The following is a 21,524-nucleotide window of genomic DNA, read 5'->3' on the forward strand; positions in this document are numbered from 1 at the left end:
TATTGCTATCCATCTGTACTGTTAATTTCCTTTGTTAATATGGTGTCAAGGGGTGAGTGTAGCTGGTGCATAGAAGTCAGGCGCAGGAGAGCAGAGATGAGTGGACAAAGCACTTTACTTAGGCAATAATTTGCATAGAACGCAACCGTGTCATAAAACAAGTGCCCAACGAACAAGTGAGGCAACACAAAGTACAAAAACCCAAGTACAAAGTACAGGCTGCCACAAAGCACAGGAAAAAAACAAAACCCGGCGCAAACCAGCTGGAAGCGTGCCAACCTCAACAATAAACAATTTCACACACAGACATGGGGGGAACAGAGGGTTAAATACACGACAAGTAATGAGGGAAATGTAAACCAGGTGTGTGGGAAAACAAGACAAATGGAAAATGAAAGGTGGATCGGTGATGGCTAGAAGACCGGTGACGTCGACCGCCGAACGCCGCCCGAACAAGGAGAGGAACCGACTTCGGCGGAAGTCATGACAGTACCCCCCCCTTGACACACGGCTCCAGCAGTGCACCAAAAACTGGCCTTGGGGACAACCCGGAGGGCGAGGTGCAGGGCAATCCGGACGGAGACGGTGGAACTCCCACAGCATTGAAGGATCCAACACGTCCTCCACCGGAACCCAGCATCGCTCCTCTGGACCGTACCCCTCCCACTCCACGAGGTACTGAAGGCCCCTCGCCTAGAATCCGGTATGGACCGAATACACCGGGGCCCCCTCAATGTCTAGAAGTGGAGGAACCTCCCGCACCTCAGACTCCTGCAGCGGGCCAGCCACCACCGGCCTGATTAGAGACACATGGAACGAGGGGTTAATACGGTAATCGGGGGGAAGTTGTAACCTGTAACTAACCTCGTTCAGTCTCCTCAGGACTTTAAATGGCCCCACAAACTGTGGCCCCAGCTTCCGGCAGGGCAGGTTTCGGGCCAAGAGCCAGACCCGGTCCCTCACTGTGGTGCTGGTCTGCGCTGGCTTTCTGGCGCAGCATGGCCCGCTGAAGGTGAACATGAGCAGTGTTGCCCAAACGCCGCCCAAACACGGAGAGGAACCGACTTCGGCAGAAGTCACGACATATGGACTCGACCTAAATTGCATGACCTCTAAAGGCACGTTTGAAAGCGTCCCATACAATAAGGGGATCTGCTGTACCTATGTTGTCGGAAAAAGTCAGTTATAACTTGTTTACAACTAGGACAGAAGAATTTATCATCCAGTAGGCTTTGATTAAATTTCCAATATCCTCGTCCACGTGGAAATTCTGTAAGAGTAATATATATGCCAATTATGTGATGATCCGACCACATGCTGTCCCCTATCAACACTTTAAACTTTTGGTGCCAGAACGAATGACATAAGAAAGTAATCAAGATGACTAGCTTGATTAAGCCTCCGCCATGCATTTCTCACTAGGTCAGGGTATTTAAGCCTCCATATATCCACTAATTCCAATATATCCATGACATTCATGATTTCCTTAACCTCTTAGTGACCCATTCGAGACAGGATCCCGTTAACGGACAAACTAGCATGGCGTGAAATTCAAAACAGCAAAAATATCAATTTCAATTTCTCAAACATACGACTATTTTAAAGATACACTTGTCCTTAATGTAACCACATTGTCCGATTTCAAAACGGCTTTACAGCGAAAGCAAAACATTAGATGATGTTAGGAGAGTACATAGACAAAAATAACCACACAGCCATTTTCCAAGCAAGGAGATGTCACAAAAACCCAAAACACAGCTAAATGAAGCACTAACCTTTGACGATCTTCATCAGATGACACTCCTAGGACATCATGTTACACAATACATGTATGTTTTGTTCGATAAAGTTCATATTTATATCCAAAAACAGCATTTGTTCAGAAAATGTGATTTTCAGAAAATGTTTAGCCTCCAAAACTTCCGGTGAATGAGCACAATGAGCACACATATTACAGAAATACTCATAAACGTTGACAAAATACATAAATTATTTTAAGAATTATAGATACAGTACTCCTTTATGCAACCGCTGTGTCAGATTTTAAAATAGCTTTTCTGCGAAAGCACATTTTTCAATATTCTGAGTACATAGCTCGCCATCAAAGCAAGCTATACAGACACCCGCCAAGTTCTGGGGTCACCTAAACTCAGAATTAGTATTATAAATATTCTCTTACCTTTGCTGATCTTCTTCAGAATGCACTCCCAGGACTGCTACTTCCACAAGAAATGTTGTTTTTGTTCGAAATAATCCATATTTATGGGTCACTATCCAAAGGCATAACGCGAGACACAAAAAGTCAAAATGTTCCATTACCGTTCTTAGAACATTTACATTTTAGTCATTGAGCAGACGCTCTAATCCAGAGCGACTTACAGTAGTGAATGCATACATTTCATACATTTTTTTGTTGTCGTTGTTTTTTTCCCGTACTGGTCCCCTGTGGGAATTTAACCCATAACCCTGGCGTTACAAACACCATGCTCTACAAACTGAGCCACACGGGACCCGTGAAGCATGTCAAACGTTGTTTACGATCAATCTTTATGGTATTTTTAAGGTAAAAATGCGATATTCCAACCGGACAATAGCGTAGTCATTCCAGAAGAAAAATAAGGAAAGGCGCACTCGCGGGATCGTGCATTACCAATCCCTTTGTCCATAGGCAGTCCACTCATTGACTGAGCTACTATTCTCTGCCCGGTTCCAGGATAACGAGGAAAAAACTTTCTGAAGGCTTTTGACAGCCAATGGAAGCCTCAGGAAGTGCAACGTGACCCCACAGACACTGTAGTTTCGATAGGCATTCAAAAGAAGAACAACAATTCTCAGATCTCCCACTTCCTGGTTGAATTTTTCTCAGCTTTTTGCCTGCCATATAAGTTCTGTTATACTCACAGACACCATTCAAACAGTTTTAGAAACGTCAGAGTGTTTTCTATCCAAATCTACTAATAATATGCATATTCTAGTTTCTGGGCCAGAGTAGTAACCAGTTTAATTTGGGTACGTTTTTCATCCGGCCGTGAAAATACTGCCCCCTATCTCTAAGAGGTATCTGTTTATTGTCTGTCAAGTTGTGTATGGTTCACACTGCAGCTCTTTGCCCAAACTTGAAAAAGGCCTCTTTAAGGACTGAAGAACGCAAGGGCAAAACACAAAAAGAAATCTACATTACTTCAAGTAAGGTCATTTCAAATTAAATATATAATCTCAATGTAGTCATTATCTAAATTATACTATATACTAAATTAGACAATTGGTCTCAATTCTCAACACAAATAAACACCTAACTGGCAACAATTTTACACAACAATGTCCATGTGCCTACCGGTTGAGTCTCCAGAATCCTAAATGAGCTGAATGTGTATGAATGAGAGTCTCCTCTTCCATGAAGGACTTCCAGTGAAATGCTTTTTCACCAAACATTTCACCACCTGCTATCACAAAGGTGCACCAGTATATATGTTCCCCAGGGAAACACAAGCTAATGATGGGTTCCACAATGCATTCACTCTTTCGCCCCCTGATGGTGTTTTATCTTTGAAATCAGTTCAAAATGTGAATGCCTTGAATATGAATACCTGTCTTTTTGACGCAACATTGTCCAATAACATATTTAAAATCATCCATCTACCTTGATCATCCATCTACCTCAAAATTACTGTTAATTAATGTCATCACTCCTTTTGAATTTCATTGCCCATGTGAGAAATATATTTCACCCCCCAGTCCTTTTTCCACAAAACTTAATCTAAAATTGTAGAAATGAGTTTCCTGTGAACGATAGATATTATATTCCTTCTCTTTTAGCCAGATAAATACTGATCGTCTTTTCTTATCTGCTAAGCCATTACAATTATAACTGGCTATACTTATTTCACCAATTACCATAATGAGACACAAGTTTCAATTCTATTTATCATAATATATGTTTGTAAACATACCATTAAAAAGTAACATGAGTAACCCACTGTTCCCCGGGTGCCGATGACGTGGATGTTGATTAAGGTAGCCCCCCGCACCACTCTGATTCAGAGGGCTTTGGTTAAATGCGGAAGACACATTTCCTTCCTGAGTTGCACTTCCTTTTGCCCTCAGAACAACCTCAATTCGTCAGGGCATGGACTCTACAAGGTGTCGAAAGCGTTCCATAGGGATGCTGGCCCATGTTGACTCCAATGCTTCGACAGTTTTGTTAGGTTAGCTGGATGTCCTTTGGGTGGTGGACCATTCTTGATACACATGGGAAACTGTTGAGTGTGAAAAACCCATCAGCGTTGCAGTTCTTAACACACTCAAATTGGTGCGCCTGGCACATACTACCATACACCGTCCAAAGGCACTTATATATTTTGTCTTGCACAATCACCCTCTGAATGGCACACATACACAATCCATATCTCAATAGTCTCAAGGCTTAAAAATCCTTCTTTAACCTGTCTACTCCCCTTCATCTACACTGATTGAAGTGATTCAAGTGGCATCAATAAGGTATCATAGCTTTCACCTCAATTAACCTGGTCAGTCTGTCATGGAAAGAGCTGGTGTTCCTAATGTTTTGTACACTTAGTGTATATACACTATGTTTCCAGACTGAAAGAGAATAGCAACTCAGTGAAATAATATCCAGTATCCTGAGATAATATGTATATTAATTCAGTTGACATACAATGTACAGTATTAACTGTATTATCTCACCCTGTTCTCTTGTTCACGCTGTCTCTCCATGCAGTGGCCTTATCTACTCACCATGTCTCTCACTCATTTACATTTACATTTACATTTAAGTCATTTAGCAGACGCTCTTATCCAGAGCGACTTACAAATTGGTGCATTCACCTTATGATATCCAGTGGAACAACCACTTTACAATAGTGCATCTAAATCTTTTAAGGGGGGGGGGGTTAGAAGGATTACTTTATCCTATCCCAGGTATTCCTTAAAGAGGTGGGGTTTCAGGTGTCTCCGGAAGGTGGTGATTGACTCCGCTGTCCTGGCGTCGTGAGGGAGCTGTCCTAATATGGACACCATGGCTCGATTTTTATCCATAGGAATTCTTTGAAGGTATGCCTTCAGAAAGTATTCACACCCCTTGACTATTTCCACATGTTGTGTTAGAAAGTAGGCTTAAAACGTATTTAATTGTCATTTTTGACAACGATCTACACAAACTGTAATGTGAAAGTGGATTTTTTTTCTCAAACATTTATAAAAACAATTCATGAAAAGTTAAAGACTATCTTGATTAGATAAGTATTCAACCCCCTGAGTCAATACATGTTAGAATCACCTTTGGCAGCAATTACTGCTGTGAGTCTTTCTGGGTAAGTCTCTAAGAGCTTTATACACCTGGAATGTAACATTTTTGCACATTATTATTTACATTTTCTTTCAAGCGCTGTCAAGTTGGTTGTTGATCATTGCTAGACAGCCATTTTCAAGTATTTTTAGGTCATAACTGTAACTAGGCCACTTAGGAACATTCAATGTCGACTTGGTAAGCAACTCCAGTGTATATTTGACCAAGATTTATTAACATTTACTAAGTGTTTGCATCAGGTGCAAAATTGCAACTTTTCAGCAAGTGATAAAACACCAAAAACAATGCTAAAACATGAAACTGCATAATTTACATAATTTACTTTTGTGTTATTCTTTCTCCTAACCGTTATTTTACTTTTTTTGCTCTGTCCTCGATGTTTAATTCCGTTTTGAATATACAGGTTTTTTTCAATATTGGCCCTATATGTGTAAAAACGTCATACTGTATGTCATATGGGTTTATCCACAAATATGAGTAAGTACTGGTGTGACTCATGCTGCAGCAGGATTTCGTTATGCAAGCAGGTTATGTAAAGAACGTGTGTCTTTTGATCCTCCTGCCGAGTGCTGTGTAAGAAGCTCAGCATCACTCCACTGACACCACATCTAGCTTATACTCAAAACATGTTTACATAAAATCACTTAGTACAGGCTACACTGCATGAGAAAAGCTTCCCTGTGGCTCAGCTTCCCAGTAGGCTCAGGTTTCCCTGTGGCTCAGTTGGTAGAGCATGATGTTTGCAATGCCAGCATGGTGTGTGCAACGCCAGGGTTGTGGGTACGATTCCCACGGGGGGCCAGTACAAAAAAAAAAATGCATGAAATGAAATGTATGCATTCACTACTGTAAGTTGCTCTGGATAAGAGCGTCTGCTAAATGACTAAACGTAAAAGCATGCAAGAACAAAAATATGCAGTGGCTAAAATCACCAGTTATGTTTTCAGCCATATCAGCAGAATCACCAGAGAGATTACATTTCATATTTAAACAATTTACACATAATCTACATTGGCCATGTTGATAATTTAGTACTGCATTATAGTTTTGAGCCTTTAATGTGGCTGTTATGACAGGAAAATCTTACCACATATGTCAAAGAACACAATCTAACACTAGAAAAGATTTTAAGAAATTTTAGGAAAGTATTTTAGCAGTGTGAAAGACTCAAGTCCTCAAGTCTTTTCCCCCCCTTTCCTTTGAAGTGAATGCCGGGGTTAAACCGTGGTTGTCATAGTATTATGAAGGCCTTATGTCAGCTTATCTATGTACTCTTTTCGCTCGCCCTTGATGCGGGTGATCCCACTTAAACACCCAGGCCCCATGCATAATGTTGAAAGCAAGTCATTACAGTCGAGAGCGCTGAAAGAGGAACACAAGTGTCACAAATCTCCCTTGATTGCAGTTAATGCCAGATTTAGAAAGCATAGTCCTCTCCCTTCATATTTTTTAAATGTCAGTACTTAACTGGCTAATTTGATCTGATAGGCATGGTTAGCTGGTTTGTGCTACTGTAGAGTGAGAATGAATAGCAAATACTAAATAGCAATAACACTGGGCAGTTCTCATTATATAATTTTATGGTTGGCCCAACATGAAAAAATGACCTTGCAAATAATCCAATAGCAAATCATAGAAACATGTACAGTATGTAGGCTACTGACTATTAATGCTATGCCCTGACACACCATTTCTCCCTTCTATGAAAAGGCCTCCAAATGGCAATATTTTCCCTATATAGTATACTAACCAGAGCCCTATCGACCCTGGTGAAAAGTAGAGCACATATAGAGAATAGGGTGCCATTTGGGATGCAACCACTTTGTTTGCAATCTGCCTGGAGTGCTTTGTATGCACAACCATTAATCTGTTAATTCTTGGGAGACTGGGAGCAACAGTTTGACTCTAGTCTTCTGTTATGAAAACATGACTACATGGAATCTCTCTGTTTCTCTCAGAGCTAATATCACACTGACATGACTGAACATACCAGAGTATGATACCGTTCAGGTAGGAAAGGGAGAATGGACCTCGTTAAAAAAAGGAAAATAAATACAGTTGTTGCATATGGACATAAACATTGAGACGAGCATCACTACAGACAGTTAATCTGGGCTGGCTGCTCACCTCCTACTGATATATAGGAAGCTCTGTGTTAGTCTTATTGAGTTGGCCCTGGTATCCTCTCTGGAGGGAAGCCAATTCTGTTCAGTAGTGAGGGAAGGGTGCTTAACATCATTGAAGCTACTACCAATATCCATCGGCGCTCAGAAACAACCCCTAGCCCTCCTCCACCCTAGACACTTGAAGATCTGAGAGGATATTCTAAAAGCTCTACCTTGCCTTCTGATAGGCTAGGTGGAATAAACACCTGTGCAATTCTTTCACATCTAGGGGGTATCGGCGGGCACCAGTGTGAAGCTAGCCACAATAAGGATTGGCCACAATAGTGGAATTTTTATAAAAATCACTCATTGAAAGTGATGCAAATGGTTACAAATATTGGAATCAAGACATATTTGGATTAGATAATGATAAACAAGGTTGGAATGTTGTTATATAAATTCAAGAAAAGACACCCTACCCTATGGATTGTGCACACATGAAAAAACTCCTGCAATAAGAGCTGAAACACTAATATTTGTTTAAACCCTACATAGTTGTGTTCTGTGAATATCACTGAGCTGGCTGATACCCAATTTCATGAGTGTATAATCCATAGGTTAGGCTGTACAGTGCAATATGAATGTCCAATGCACACAATATACTGACTGAAAGGTGATTTCCTACAGTCAAAGTCCTGCAATAAGAGCTAAGAAGCCAATATTTGTGTCAACTCTACACAGTTGTGTTCTGTGAGTGTCACTGAGCAGGCTCATACCCCATTTCATGGTTGCACAATCTCTAGCTGTACAGTTGTATAGTTCAATAGATACAGGTAGCCTCAAGGTTAGAGCGTTAGACCAGTATCTGAAAGGTTGCTGGTTCAAATACCAGACCCAACAAGATAAAAAATAAAACAATTCTGTCACTGTGCCTTGCCTAATTGCTGTACAATGGTGCTGTGAGTGTCACTGAGTAGGCTGATACCCACTTCATGGGTGCACAGTCCATAGCTTAGGTTGTACCGTGCATATGAGTATATCCCCAGTGCATTTTTATTTATTTTTATATTTTATTAACTATTGTCTTTTGTTGAATTTATATAACAACATTCCGACCTTGTTTAGCATTATCTAGTCCAAATATGATTCCACTTTTTCAATTAGTTTGAATCATATTTTTTGGGGGACCTTTAGTTTGAAGGTGAACCTCAAATTCCACCATTGTGGCTAATCCTTATTGTGGCTAGCTTCACACAGGTGTGGCGGGGAATGAGTTGTTTCTGGATAGGGCCTATAGACCTTTATTCTAAAAGCCTAAAGAGAGGCATATGACTTGTTGCTAGTGTAAACTAGCTGGTAAATCACTTCAAGTTGAAAGATCTATGACAGTTTATTCAAGCTCTCAGATTAATGTGTGGCTGATCATTTTCTGGTGTAACTCATGCATTTAATTCCACATTTGTTCGTTGATGGCCCCTGATTTAGAGCAAATACAGCCAATCAGCCCCCGAGTGGTGCAGCGGTCTAAGGCACTGCGTCTCAGTGCTAGAGGCGTCACTACAGACACCCTGGTTTGAATCCAGGCTGTATCACAACCGGCCGTGATTGGGAGTCCCATAGGGCAGCGCACAATTGGCATAGCATCGTCTGGGTTTGGCTGGTGTAGGCCGTCATTGTAAATAAGAATTTGTTCTTAACTGACTTGCCTAGTTACATTTTGTTTTTATTTTAAAAAATTTGCAGGTTCATTTCTCATGAACATACTCCAGTCAAACCATTTCCATTTCACATTCTCTACAGTCAATTGCTCCACAGCGACAGTAAGCAGTGAAGTGAGGTGTATGATAGTATAATGAAGTCTTTCTACATTTCAAATGATCTTGTCACACCAGAATTACAACACATCTCAACTGCGAACGAGAATGATTTTGTAACTGAGCCTTGTACTTGTTTTCATGATAGTATGGCGTCCTCTACTGTAAAATGTGATAACAAAAGCGCTTTGGACAAAAATGTGATTGTTTTGGACATCCTTTGTGTTTTATGTTCTTTTATTATTCCCATTAAATGCTTCTTGTTTGCATTCACTTCTTTTCATTTGACTGTTTTACTGTAAAGTGTGCTGCAATGTTTTATTTTAAATGCACTTTAAAGTTTGATTAGACTTTTAATTTGACCATATTTCTGTACGAACTACAGGATGAAGATCTGATTTAGAATACAAATAGAGCATTTATCACCACAAAAATGACTAGCCTTTCTTTGAAGAAAAGACGTTCCAGTAAGGGACTGTTGATCTGTTGGTAATAAAAGAAAATGGAAAATCAATAAGGAAATTAATCGAATAGACAGCAATCACTTTTTTCCCCTCTGCACTACATCTTGAGAGTAACAGAATGTTCAGTTCACTTAATTGGCCTTGTGGGTGTTTGCCTCACATTTCTTGGAATTCAAATCAACAGTTGTCATCTATGTGCCCTAAACTAAAACAGGAAGCACCCGTGCTCAGGTCTGTTCAATGCTGGTCCGACAAATCAGATTCCAAGCTTCAAGATTGCTTCGATCACGTGGACTGGGATATGTTCCGCATAGCTTTCAACAACAACATTGATGAATACGCTGATTCGGTGAGCGAGTTTATTAGCAAGTGCATCGGTGATGTTGTACCCATAGCATCTATTAAAACATTCCCCAACCAGAAACCGTGGATTGATGGCAGCATTCGCACAAAACTGAAAGCGCGAAACACTGCTTTTAATCAAGGCAAGGTGACCGGAAACATGACCGAATACAAACAGTGTAGCTATTCCCTCCGCAAGGCAATCAAACAAGCTAAGGGTCAGTATAGAGACAAAGTAGATTCGCAATTCAACAGCTCAGACACGAGAGGTATGTGGCAGGGTCTACAGTCAATCACGGACTACAAAAGAAAAACCAGCTCCGTCGCGGACCAAGATGTCTTGCTCCCAGACAAACTAAACAACTTCTTTGCTCGCTTTGAGGACAATACAGTGCCACTGACACGGCCCGCTACCAAAACCTGCGGGCTCTCCTTCACTGCAGCCAAAGTGAGTAAAACATTTAAACGTGTTAACCCTCGCAAGGCTGCAGGCCCAGACGGCATCCCTAGCCGCGTCCTCAGAGCATGCGCAGACCAGCTGGCTGGTGTGTTTACGGACATATTCAATCAATCCTTATCCCAGTCTGTTGTTCCCACATGCTTCAAGAGGGCCATCATTGGTCCTGTTCCCAAGAAAGCTAAGGTAACTGAGCTAAATGACTACCGTCCCGTAGCACTCACTTCCGTCATCATGAAGTGCTTTGAGAGACCTGTCAAGGACCATATCACCTCCACCTTACCTGACACCAATAGACTCACTCCAATTTGCTTACCGCCCCAATAGGTCCACAGACGACACAATCACACTGCACACTGCCCTAACCCATCTGGACAAGAGGAATACCTATGTAAGAATGTTGTTCATAGACTACAGCTCAGCATTTAACACCATAGTACCCTCCAAACTCGTCATTAAGCTCGAGACCCTGGGTCTCGACCCCGCCCTGTGCAACTGGGTCCTGGACTTCCTGAGGGGCCGCCCCCAGGTTGTGAGGGTAGGTAACAACATCTCCACCCCGCTGATCCTCAACACTGGGGCCCCACAAGGGTGCGTTCTCAGCCCTCTCCTGTACTCCCTGTTCACCCATGACTGCGTGGCCATGCACGCCTCCAACTCAATCATCAAGTTTGCAGACGACACTACAGAGGTAGGCTTGATTACCAACAACAACGAGACGGCCTACAGGAAGGAGGTGAGGGCCCTCGGAGTGTGGTGTCAGGAAAATAACCTCACACTCAATGTCAACAAAACAAAGGAGATGATCGTGGACTTCAGGAAACAGCAGAGGGAGCAGCCCCCTATCCACATCGACGGAGTGGGAGGGTGGAGAGGGTGGAAAGTTTTAAGTTCCTCGGCATACACATAACGGACAAACTGAAATGGTCCACCCACATAGACAGCATGGTGAAGAAGGCGCAGCAGCGCCTCTTCAACCTCAGGAGGCTGAAGAAATTCAGATTGTCACCAAAAACACTCACAAACTTTTACAGATGCACAATCGAGAGCATCCTGTCGGGCTGTATCACCGCCTGGTATGGCAACTGCTCCGCCCACAACCGTAAGGCTCTCCAGAGGGTAGTGAGGTCTGCACAACGCATCACCGGGGGCAAACTACCTGCCCTTCAGGACACCTACACCACCCGATGTCACAGGAAGGCCAAAAAGATCATCAAGGAAAACAACCACCCGAGCCACTGCCTGTTCACCCCGCTATCATCCAGAAGGCGAGGTCAGTACAGGTGCATCAAAGCGGGTACCGAGACTGAAAAACAGCTTCTATCTCAAGGCCATCAGACTGTTAAACAGCCATCACTAACATTGAGTGGCTGCTGCCAACATACTAACTCAACTCTAGCCACTTTAATAACGAAAAAATGAATGTAATAAATGTATCACTAGCCACTTTAAACAATGCCACTTTATATGTTTACATAACCTACATTACTCATCTCATATGTATATACTGTACTCTATACCATCTACTGCATCTTGCCTATGCCATTTGGCCATCACTCATTCATATATTTTTATGTACATATTCTTATTCATTCCTTTACACTTGTGTGCATAAGGTAGTTGTTGTGAAATTGTTAGGTTAGATTACTTGTTAGATATTACTGCATGGTCAGAACTAGAAGCACAAGCATTTCGCTACACTCGCATTAACATCTGCTAACCATGTGTATGTGCCAAATAGAGTTTGATATGATTTGATAAAGACTTGTCTCGCATGAAAGATGTTAACATAGGTGTAACTCAAATATAAAGGTGAATAAAAACATGGCTGACTGTTTGCTATGATGCTGCAATCCTCAAGATACAGTTCAGGCCTCTTGAGCTGGCTCACCTCCTGATTGACAGGAGTACTATCCTTCAACCACTCCCCTGTCAGGAACCCAGACACTCTACTGGCATTGGCTCTGGCCTGCATATGATGCACAGCACTCTGGGCCAGGCCAGGACACTGCAAGGCCTACGGTTCAGCTCAGTATCCGACACAACCTTCTGAGATGAGCCTGGATGATCAACTTCCCTCAGGATCATCAGAGGGGTTTCTGGGGTCAACACACAGGATGGACTCCCAGAGGAATTTAGCCTTGCACCGATCAGTAGTTCCAGCACGGTGAGTGACTTTGACTTTGGAACCAAGAGATGGAGCTCTAGCTGTGTTGTTACCATTGGAGACTTGAGCAGTAGTCTACTGTTACTTGAGATGGGCATCTCATCTGAATTGCATCCTGTGGTAACCTCAGAACCCAGATCCAACAAAATGTATTTTCTGTCACAAGAGACTATTCCTATGGATTCCTGAAAAATGGGGAGAGTATTTGGAGAATACAAACTAGGCCTAGTTGAATTTACACTACTTCTAAATAAACTGATGTTTTGACTTGAAAGGCTGTGAGAACAATTTTTTTTACAGCTCCAGGCATAAGCGACAAAAAGGGGTAAGGGATAGGAGAAAGGGGGATATCTAAGCAGTAAGTTAGAAATTTGGTTGTGCATCAGCAGTTTTTCTCTTGTTTTGTCAGTCACTGACAGTCACTCAACAGTGCCAGAAAGTATTCACACCAGATTTTGTTGTAGTGTGAACAACCTACTGTACAATTCCTAAGCTATCATTCATTACATTAAAAGTAGGCCTAGTTCCATGTCAGTGATGCTTTGACCTGCTTGCTTTGACTCTTAAAAGGATCACTTTACAAAAAAAGATATGTTTGGGTAAAAGTCCGCTGTTGATATGGTCCCAAAAGTTGAGCATGTCAAGCAGGAAAGTTATGATAGAGCATTTTGTGGAAAAAAGCAAAAATGTATGATGATGCAACATGCACCATATTATTGTCCATGGAAAAATGGGCCACAGAGGTCATCCACAGTGTGGGACCCTCACAGTCACTACACTGACATAGGGAGAATCTCAATTGCATCTCCTTGATACCTTGCATCCTCTCTCCTTGCCGCCGTTTCAAAACGCATTGGATGAGATGATCAGAAGGAAGGGACCTCCCTTCTGATCTTTCAACCCCCCCAATGGGGTTTGAAAAGGAGGCAAAAGGACACAAGGAAATTAAATTGAGATTGTCATATAGTGACATTTAGTAAGTTGGCATCCTTCATGGTGGCCGGTGCTTGCAACCCTAGGGGTCAGGTGCTTGAAATGAGTCATCAATGTCAGCAGCACCCCCTGCTGGCATAGATACGTGGCTGTGTTACTTCATTGTCAGTTCATTCTGAGAAGCTTCCAGTCTGAAACTGCTGGCATCTGAAATTCTTTCACAGATAATGAATGCATTGTATAATTCATTGTATTTCTTAAAATGAAAAGGGGTTAGGCTATTTGTGACAGCCTTTCAGAATAGAGGGGCAACTGTCCAATATGACAGGTTAATCAGATATTCATAAAACATTTTAGACTAGTAGTACTGATCTAGAATCAGCACCCTCGTTCCCATATAACTGTTTTCATTATGATCTAAAAGGTAAACTGATCCTAGACCAGCACTTCTACACTGACACTATGAAGATGAGCCCTGCTTCTCATTGCAGGACATAGTGCTAAAGAATTGTGGAAAGTGCAAAAATTGCCATATCCCTCATTATATAATCTGGCAGCATAGTTCAATTAGGAACTTTTGTTCAACAATGTGTGTTATAAAGAGGTGACTATTCATTGTTCAGTTAAAAAAAATGTAATCACCTGCAAAATGAGGTTTACAGTATTTTTGCACTAAAAAAAACATCCCCCTTTGTCTTCTGTCAGATTAAACAGTATTATGATAATCAATTTGCGGAAATCATATACAAACAAGTGATTTCACTTCATTTTTAAGATGCATCTTTACATTTCGAACATCAACATCATACAGTCACAGAACTCCTTCCATGCCCAAAATCTTTTTTTAAGGCATTACTCTTTTGGTGGCAAACATGATAACTTAAAAAAACAATACAAAGTGTCTTTCACATAGCAATATAGTGAACACTGTGGGCATGCCAAGTTTAAAACATTGGGCGAGTTTGTTTTGCATCTCCCGGTGACTTGGGTGGGTGGAGATTTCACTCTAGGACCAATGGAATGGTCTAAAATAGACAAACTCTGCCCACCCGGGGTACCAGGAGATGCAAGCGAACTCAGCCCATTGATGAAAATGTCACCACATACAAACATTCTAAATTGGTCCTCAGCACAGTTAGCAACCCTGACATGTAAGGGTTTTGGTTAAAGGCTAATGTATTCCACCTCTGTGTTTCAAGTGAAATTGTTCACTCCATAGTGAATGAACAGTAACATTGCATATCAAACATTTTATTCTGCAATAATAACATACAACTTCCTGGAATAGTACAAACATTCAAAAAGGACTTTGTTTTGATCCATAATTCTTAAAGTGCAAAGCAATGCTTCCACAGGAAATAATACAATACTTTTTAAAAATACCATTAATGCAATACCAAGCAGTGACTGCATTGCAGTATGTGAGCAATAAAAGCTGGAGTGTTCATTAGGCACTGAAGGGAAGAAAACGACAGGGAAGGACAACTAGTCATTCAATAAGAAACACTCATTTTCTTTTTCAGTTTTAAAACTTTTTTCCATTGCGTGCCCTAATGAACTCGACCCTGGTAACACCACACATTACAGTAGCCTCATATCAGTCTAACTTCAGTGGAGTAACTGAAGTATCTGATTACATTCAGCTCTGCAGAATTCACAACTCTTCACGCTTTAGCCAAGTCATTATTCACGCTTCATAAAATATAGACAGTACTATGCCTACAAGTTTGCACAGGCCTACTGAACAGACAGACCAGTTACTTGACAGTGGACTACCAATCTCAACTCCAGGACCTGGATTTAAAAAAATCTTCTAAAGAAAAAACATAAATTTAAGAAAAGTCCAGAAGATATGAACAAACACATACACACACACTGTAAGTGCAATTCCTCAAAAATATTCTTAAGAATTCATGATTTTCTTATGAACCTCGTAAAATATATTTTTATGAAGGTTTGTGAATTTGGGCCCAGTCTCTCTTTATCTGAAGCCACTGCAATGTATTTGGTGAGTGACAGGACAGGTCAGATGGACAGGTGAGTCTCTGGAGTGTCTGACATGGCTCTGGGACTGATAGGACTGATGGCACCACACTCCTCAGGGACACTGCAGGAGGAGTCCCTATTCACACTGGCATTGAGACACAGCACAGCAGCGCCTGTATAGATGACACAAAATGGAGGCCAGGCTCATTTTCAGCAGGAGAAACCATTTTGAAACGGAGGTGTCTCAACATACATGACTTGTCCAATTAGAACCCAAAGTGTTCTGGTACGTTGTGCCCTGCCCTACTAGACACCAGCCACGACTAACAACTTATAAAAAGGGAATGTGTGTGCAAGAAAAATACTGAACATAAATAACAAAATGCAACAACAAAAAAATACACTCCAGTTTATGATTAAATAAATGAAAACACGTGGAAGGTGTCTGGTATTTGAATTCACAAACTTAGAGTCTGAGAAGTGACATCATTTGGTAATTACTGTAATGGTTGAGGGGAGCAGTGTGTGTGTATGTGTTTGTTCATATCTCTTACGGTCCATCTCATAAACACAGCTGTCACTGTGAGCCTCTGTGTCCGAACAAGTCCGTGTCCTCCTCTGGGTTGACCTTTGACCTGATAACACACCCTCCTTTGGCGGGAGGCCAGACCTGGAAATGACAAAGGTTTCACTTAGAAACAGATCTAGATACAGATCTAGGATCAGCTTCCCCAACCAGTAGTGGGGGAAATATACAACTGTCCCAAGATCAGCATCTAAGGGCAAATTCACCCTACACCTGGTAATGACAAGGACCTTTGTTTGTAGTAGAAAGAGTGGAATGTTTTCTGTACGCAAGAATACCTGTCAAAATTGTACGTGCCCGGGTAACTTATGGACCGCTTCATCTGCAAATGGAAAAAAGGAAATGGAGTTAGTACCTGTGCCCATCACTGATTAACATCTGCAATTGTGGTATATTACAAAACATGCGTCTAAAAAGTAAGTAACATTGGAAACTAAAACACCGTCTCTGTTCAAGTCGACAGAAGCTCTGAAGCCCAAGGCAAAGATTGGAATTCTATCATTTGAATGACTTAGTATCTGGCTAAAACAACTTAGTATCTTGTTCGAACAATTTGTATCGCGTTTGTTGTTCAAACTATATAGTAATTAGTTTAAAATAGATACCAAGTAGTTTCAACCACTTCTCATTTGAATGACAATTGTTATTTTGTCTAATTAGACCTAATTTGTTATGCAGCTTGTCAGACTGTGTAATGATTGCCGCAGCAATTCCATCAAGTGATATGATTATTAATTGACAGTTCTTTGATAGCCTAAAGTAGGGCTGCTTTGAATGCCAGAGCATGTAAGTATGCCGCAGAGCGTAATTTGAGCAAATGAAAAAAAATGTTGTCGGCATTCTCTCCTGCTTACATGTCACTCTGGTACTACTCAGCCACAAGCTCTGGGCATGCTCTGTCTAGCATTTTTTTGTTTCCTTTATCACTATTTTTTAATTAGGCCTTTTTGGTTGAAATTATTTAGCCTACTGCACCTGCAGTAGCCTATATCTAGTTTATATTCTACTTTCTAACTATATGAAATGTAGTTTCAATTTTGAAGGACTTCAAATGTATTAACATATGTTTTAGATAGGCTACTGTAAAATGTTTTTCTTGGAATAGAAACACCATAATATAAATCAATTTAATGAATCTAAAATATCAGAAATAAATAGTAAATAATAAAGGCCACTATGAGCTTCTTTTCATATATAAAAAAAGTAATAATCCCAAATTGCAACGGTCAAATGATTTGCGCACAGCAACAAGCACCAACAAGCTTCACATGTGCATTGAGCGTGGGAAATGTGCTCTACAAATGTATTATAATTATTATAAAAGACAGAAAAATTCACATGTAAAAGCGTAATTACATAAAGGAACATTAGTGAGAATATAGAATATATGAAAAGCTTCAAATTGAAAAATATATTGAGATAAAGCCGCCACGGTGTATGGATGCTATTTCAAAAAAATCTATTACATTTAAGTAGTGACCGGCACAGAGTCCAGCAGGACAGTGTCATAAGGCTGCATAGTCGTAGGTCTACACTTCACCACTGCTGGAGGGAATACACAGCCGTCCTTCATTGTGAGCTAAAATGTTATGTGTGCGACACAACAGGTAAATGACAATAACCTATTAACTTGATGGTAAGGCAAAAAATAAATATTGATTTGAAAGCATCCATGAGAGGGAGAACCATGCGTAATGGATGGATTTGGCGGACGTGCTGCAAAATAAATCCTCGCATTGCAGGGATCCACTTGATATTTGAATTACTACCTCATCTATGTTCCTCACACATACAATTATCTGTAAAGTCCCTCAGTCGAGCAGTGAATTTCATACACAGTTTCAACCACAAAGACCAGGGAGGTTTTCCTATGCCTCGCAAAGAAGGGCACCTATTGGTAGATGGATAAAAAAGTACAAAAAAACAGACATTGAACATCCCTTTGAGCATGGTGAAGTTAATTACACTTTGGATGGGATATCAAAACACCCAGTCACTACAAACATATGTGTCCTTTAAACTTAGTTGCCAGGGATTTCACCATGAGGCCAATGGCGACTTTAAAACAGTTACAGAGTTTAATGGCTGTGATAGGAGAAAACTGAGGAACATTGTAGTTACTCCACAATACTAACCTAATTGACAGAGTGAAAAGAAGGAAGCCTGTACAGAATAAAAAATATTCCAAAACATGTACCCTGTTTGCAACAAGGCACTAAAGTAATAATGCCTAAAATGTGGCAAAGCAATTCACTTTTTTCCTGATTACAAAGTGTTTGGGAAAAATCCAATACAACATATTACTGAGTACCACTCTCCATATTTGCAAGCATAGTGGTGGCTGCATCATGTTATGGGTATGCTTGTAATCATTAAGGACTGGGGAGTTTTTCAGGATAAAAAAAGAAACAGAATGGAGCTAAGCACAGGCAAAATCCTAGAGGAAAACCAGGTTTCGTCTGCTTTCCACCAGACACTGGGAGATTAATTCAAATCTCAGCAGGACAATAACCTAAAACACAAGGCCAAATCTACACTGGAGTTGTTTACCAAGACAGTTTATGTTCATGAGTGGTCGAGTTACAGTTTTGACTTAAATCTGCTTGAAAATCTATGGCAAGAACTCAATATGGTTGTCTAGCAATGACCAACAACAAATTTGACGGCATTTGAATAATTTTGAAAAGAATAATGAGCAAATATTGCACAATCCATGTGTCAAAAGCTCTTAAGAGACTTACCCAGAAAGACTCACATCTGTAATTGCTCCCAAAAGGGATTCTAACATGTATTCTAACATGTACTATCAACTCAGCGTGTTGAATACTTATCTAATCAAGATATATTAGTATTTTGTGTAGATCGTTTCCATTTTAATCCCACTTTGTGGAAAAAGTCAAGGGGTGTAAATACTTCCTGAAGGCACTTTAATTAAACAATATTTTAGGGAGTGCAGATTACCAGCGTAGAGCTGTTTTTACGCAATAATCTATGTTCTCTTTTGGTGATATCACTGTTGCGCATGCCCTTGGTGACAGTGTGTTCAATTACAGACAAAAGTTGTTTTGTCGGGTTTGTAGTGTGTCTCTCATAGAACATCTGATAATTCAGTTGCCTAAGTACTTCAGTTTTATAGACAGCATATTCTTGTACAGTAAAAGCCCCTCCCTTGTCCACTGGGTGGATGACTATAGAGGTGTCATTCTGGAGACTAAGGGCTTGTTTCTCAGAGCGGGTAAAGTTATTCCTAACATAGGGGATATGAACTGTAACTCAGTCAAATCTTTAAATTGTTTCATGTTGCGTTTATATTCTTGTTTAGCATACATAGGGGAATGTATAGCTATGCCTTGGATCAAGTCAAGCAAGGATGCAGCACATTGAAAAAGAGAGAAGACATCTGGGTAGTGTTCATTAGGCACCAAATGGGAGAAAACCGATTGAAACGGAGTGACAACCTGGAATTTTCCAATACGAAATGCTCATTTTGCAAAACGTTGTCTGTTGCATGGCCTAATGAACACACCCCTGTAATGAAGCTGTACGGTGATTTTTTTTACAATTATTATTTAGGGGTGGATCAGCTTAATCTTTGCGGAAAGATTGTTGCTTCCATCAGTGTAATTGTAATCATTTCCAATCCCCCATATCTGTTTTTGGTAAATATACATATCCATACATATACATACCTATATAGATATACATACTTTTATTTAGAATATAACTTTATTATTCCCCGCAAACCCTATCACCCTTCCCCCAAATGGAGTAAACTAATAAACAATAACACTTACACGGAACCCAAGCAGTCTGCGTGCGTGCGCCATCGTTCATACATTTATTTTGTCCCCTCACACCAAACACGATCACGACACGCAGGTTACAATATCAAAACAAACTCTAAACCAATTATATTAATTTGGGGACAGGTTGAAAAGCATTCAACATTTATGACAATTTAGCTAGTTAGCTTGCACTTGCTAGCTAATTTGTTCTATTTAGCTTGCTTACTGTTGCTAGCTAATTTGTCCTGGGATATAAACACTGAGTTGTTATTTGACCTGAAATGCACAAGGCCCTCTACTCCGCCAATTAATCCACACATAAAACGGTCAACCGGATCGTTTCTAGTCATCTCTCTTCCTTCCAGGCTTTTTCTTCTCTTGACTTTATATTGCGATTGGCAACTTTCATAAATTAGGTGCATTACCGCCACTGACCTCATTCGTCTTTCAGTCACCCACGTGGGTATAACCAATGAGGAGATGGCACGTGGGTACCTGCTTCTATAAACCAATGAGAAGATGGGAGAGGCAGGACTTGCAGCGCGATCTGCGTCAGAAATAGAACTGATTTCTATTTTAGCCCTTTGCAACGCAGAATCTCGTTGGCGCGCGCAAGCAGTGTGGGTGCAATAATTGAATAACATAGATTTCTACATTTATTTTGCAACGCTTGCTCACGCGACGTGATGCGAGCGGTGTAGTCAGCCTGTTAGGCTTCTACATCTTACAGACACAATCTATTTTACAATAGTTATATTTTGTTTGTTTTTGGTCCTTCCTCTATTTTTGATGTCCATCCAGTTTGATTCTATTTGTAACTGTGGTATTTCACAAAATTTCTGAACCTATATACACATTTTACAGACCCCGTATGTTTTACATTGGTTACCTTGTTATATTGATTGACTATGGCTTTTCAAATCACCCAGTACTGCTATCTGCAGCGTTAGGAAAATGCTGCAATTATTCAGCCATTCCTGAACCTGTGACCAAAAATGAGCTGCATATGGACAATATAAAAAATAATTGATCTAATGACTCTGCCTCCTCACAGCAAAATCTGCAGAGTAGGGAAGATTGTATCCCCCATATATATAACATTCTATTGGTTGCAAGAATTGTGTATAGTAATTTGAATGGAAAAATGTGAAGTTTTGAATCCGCCGCTGTTTTGCGTATCAATTCATAAACCATGTGCCATGGAATGGGTACATCAAAAATCTCTTCCCAAATATTTTGCAATTTATATGGCACAGCTGTCAGTTTGTTGGTCCTTAAAACTTCTTAGGGAACAAATCCCGTTAACGGGACCAATTTGACAACATCCGGTGAAATGGCAGAGCGCCAAATTCAAATTAAATTATTAGAAATATTTAACTTTCATACAATCACAAGTGCAATACACCAAATTAAAGCCTGAAATCTTGTTCATCTAGCCACCATGTCAGATTTCAAAAAGGCTTTATGGCAAAAGCAAACCATGCTATTATCTGAGGACAGCACCTCATCAAACAAACACAGACAATCATATTTCAACCCGCCAGGCGCGACACAAAACT

General features: G+C 40.6%; 1 protein-coding gene across 2 annotated transcripts in view; it reads right to left on the minus strand.

Moving 5' to 3' along the window:
- Positions 1–15,173: 15,173 nt before the first annotated feature.
- The window catches only part of LOC115195905 (pleckstrin homology domain-containing family A member 3-like), a 33,363-nt gene continuing 27,012 nt past the window's right edge, over positions 15,174–21,524 (minus strand). For both annotated transcript variants that reach the window (XM_029756251.1, XM_029756252.1), the window contains 3 exons: positions 16,459–16,502; positions 16,149–16,264; positions 15,174–15,767 (listed from right to left, as the gene is read on the minus strand). In XM_029756251.1, the coding sequence (XP_029612111.1) occupies positions 15,634–15,767; positions 16,149–16,264; positions 16,459–16,502 (294 nt within the window). In that variant the 3' untranslated portion in view covers positions 15,174–15,633. The remainder of the gene's footprint in view (positions 15,768–16,148; positions 16,265–16,458; positions 16,503–21,524) is intronic.

The sequence above is a fragment of the Salmo trutta genome, chromosome 6 (assembly GCF_901001165.1).
Source record: "Salmo trutta chromosome 6, fSalTru1.1, whole genome shotgun sequence".
In the NCBI taxonomy this organism is placed as follows: Eukaryota; Metazoa; Chordata; class Actinopteri; order Salmoniformes; family Salmonidae; genus Salmo; species Salmo trutta.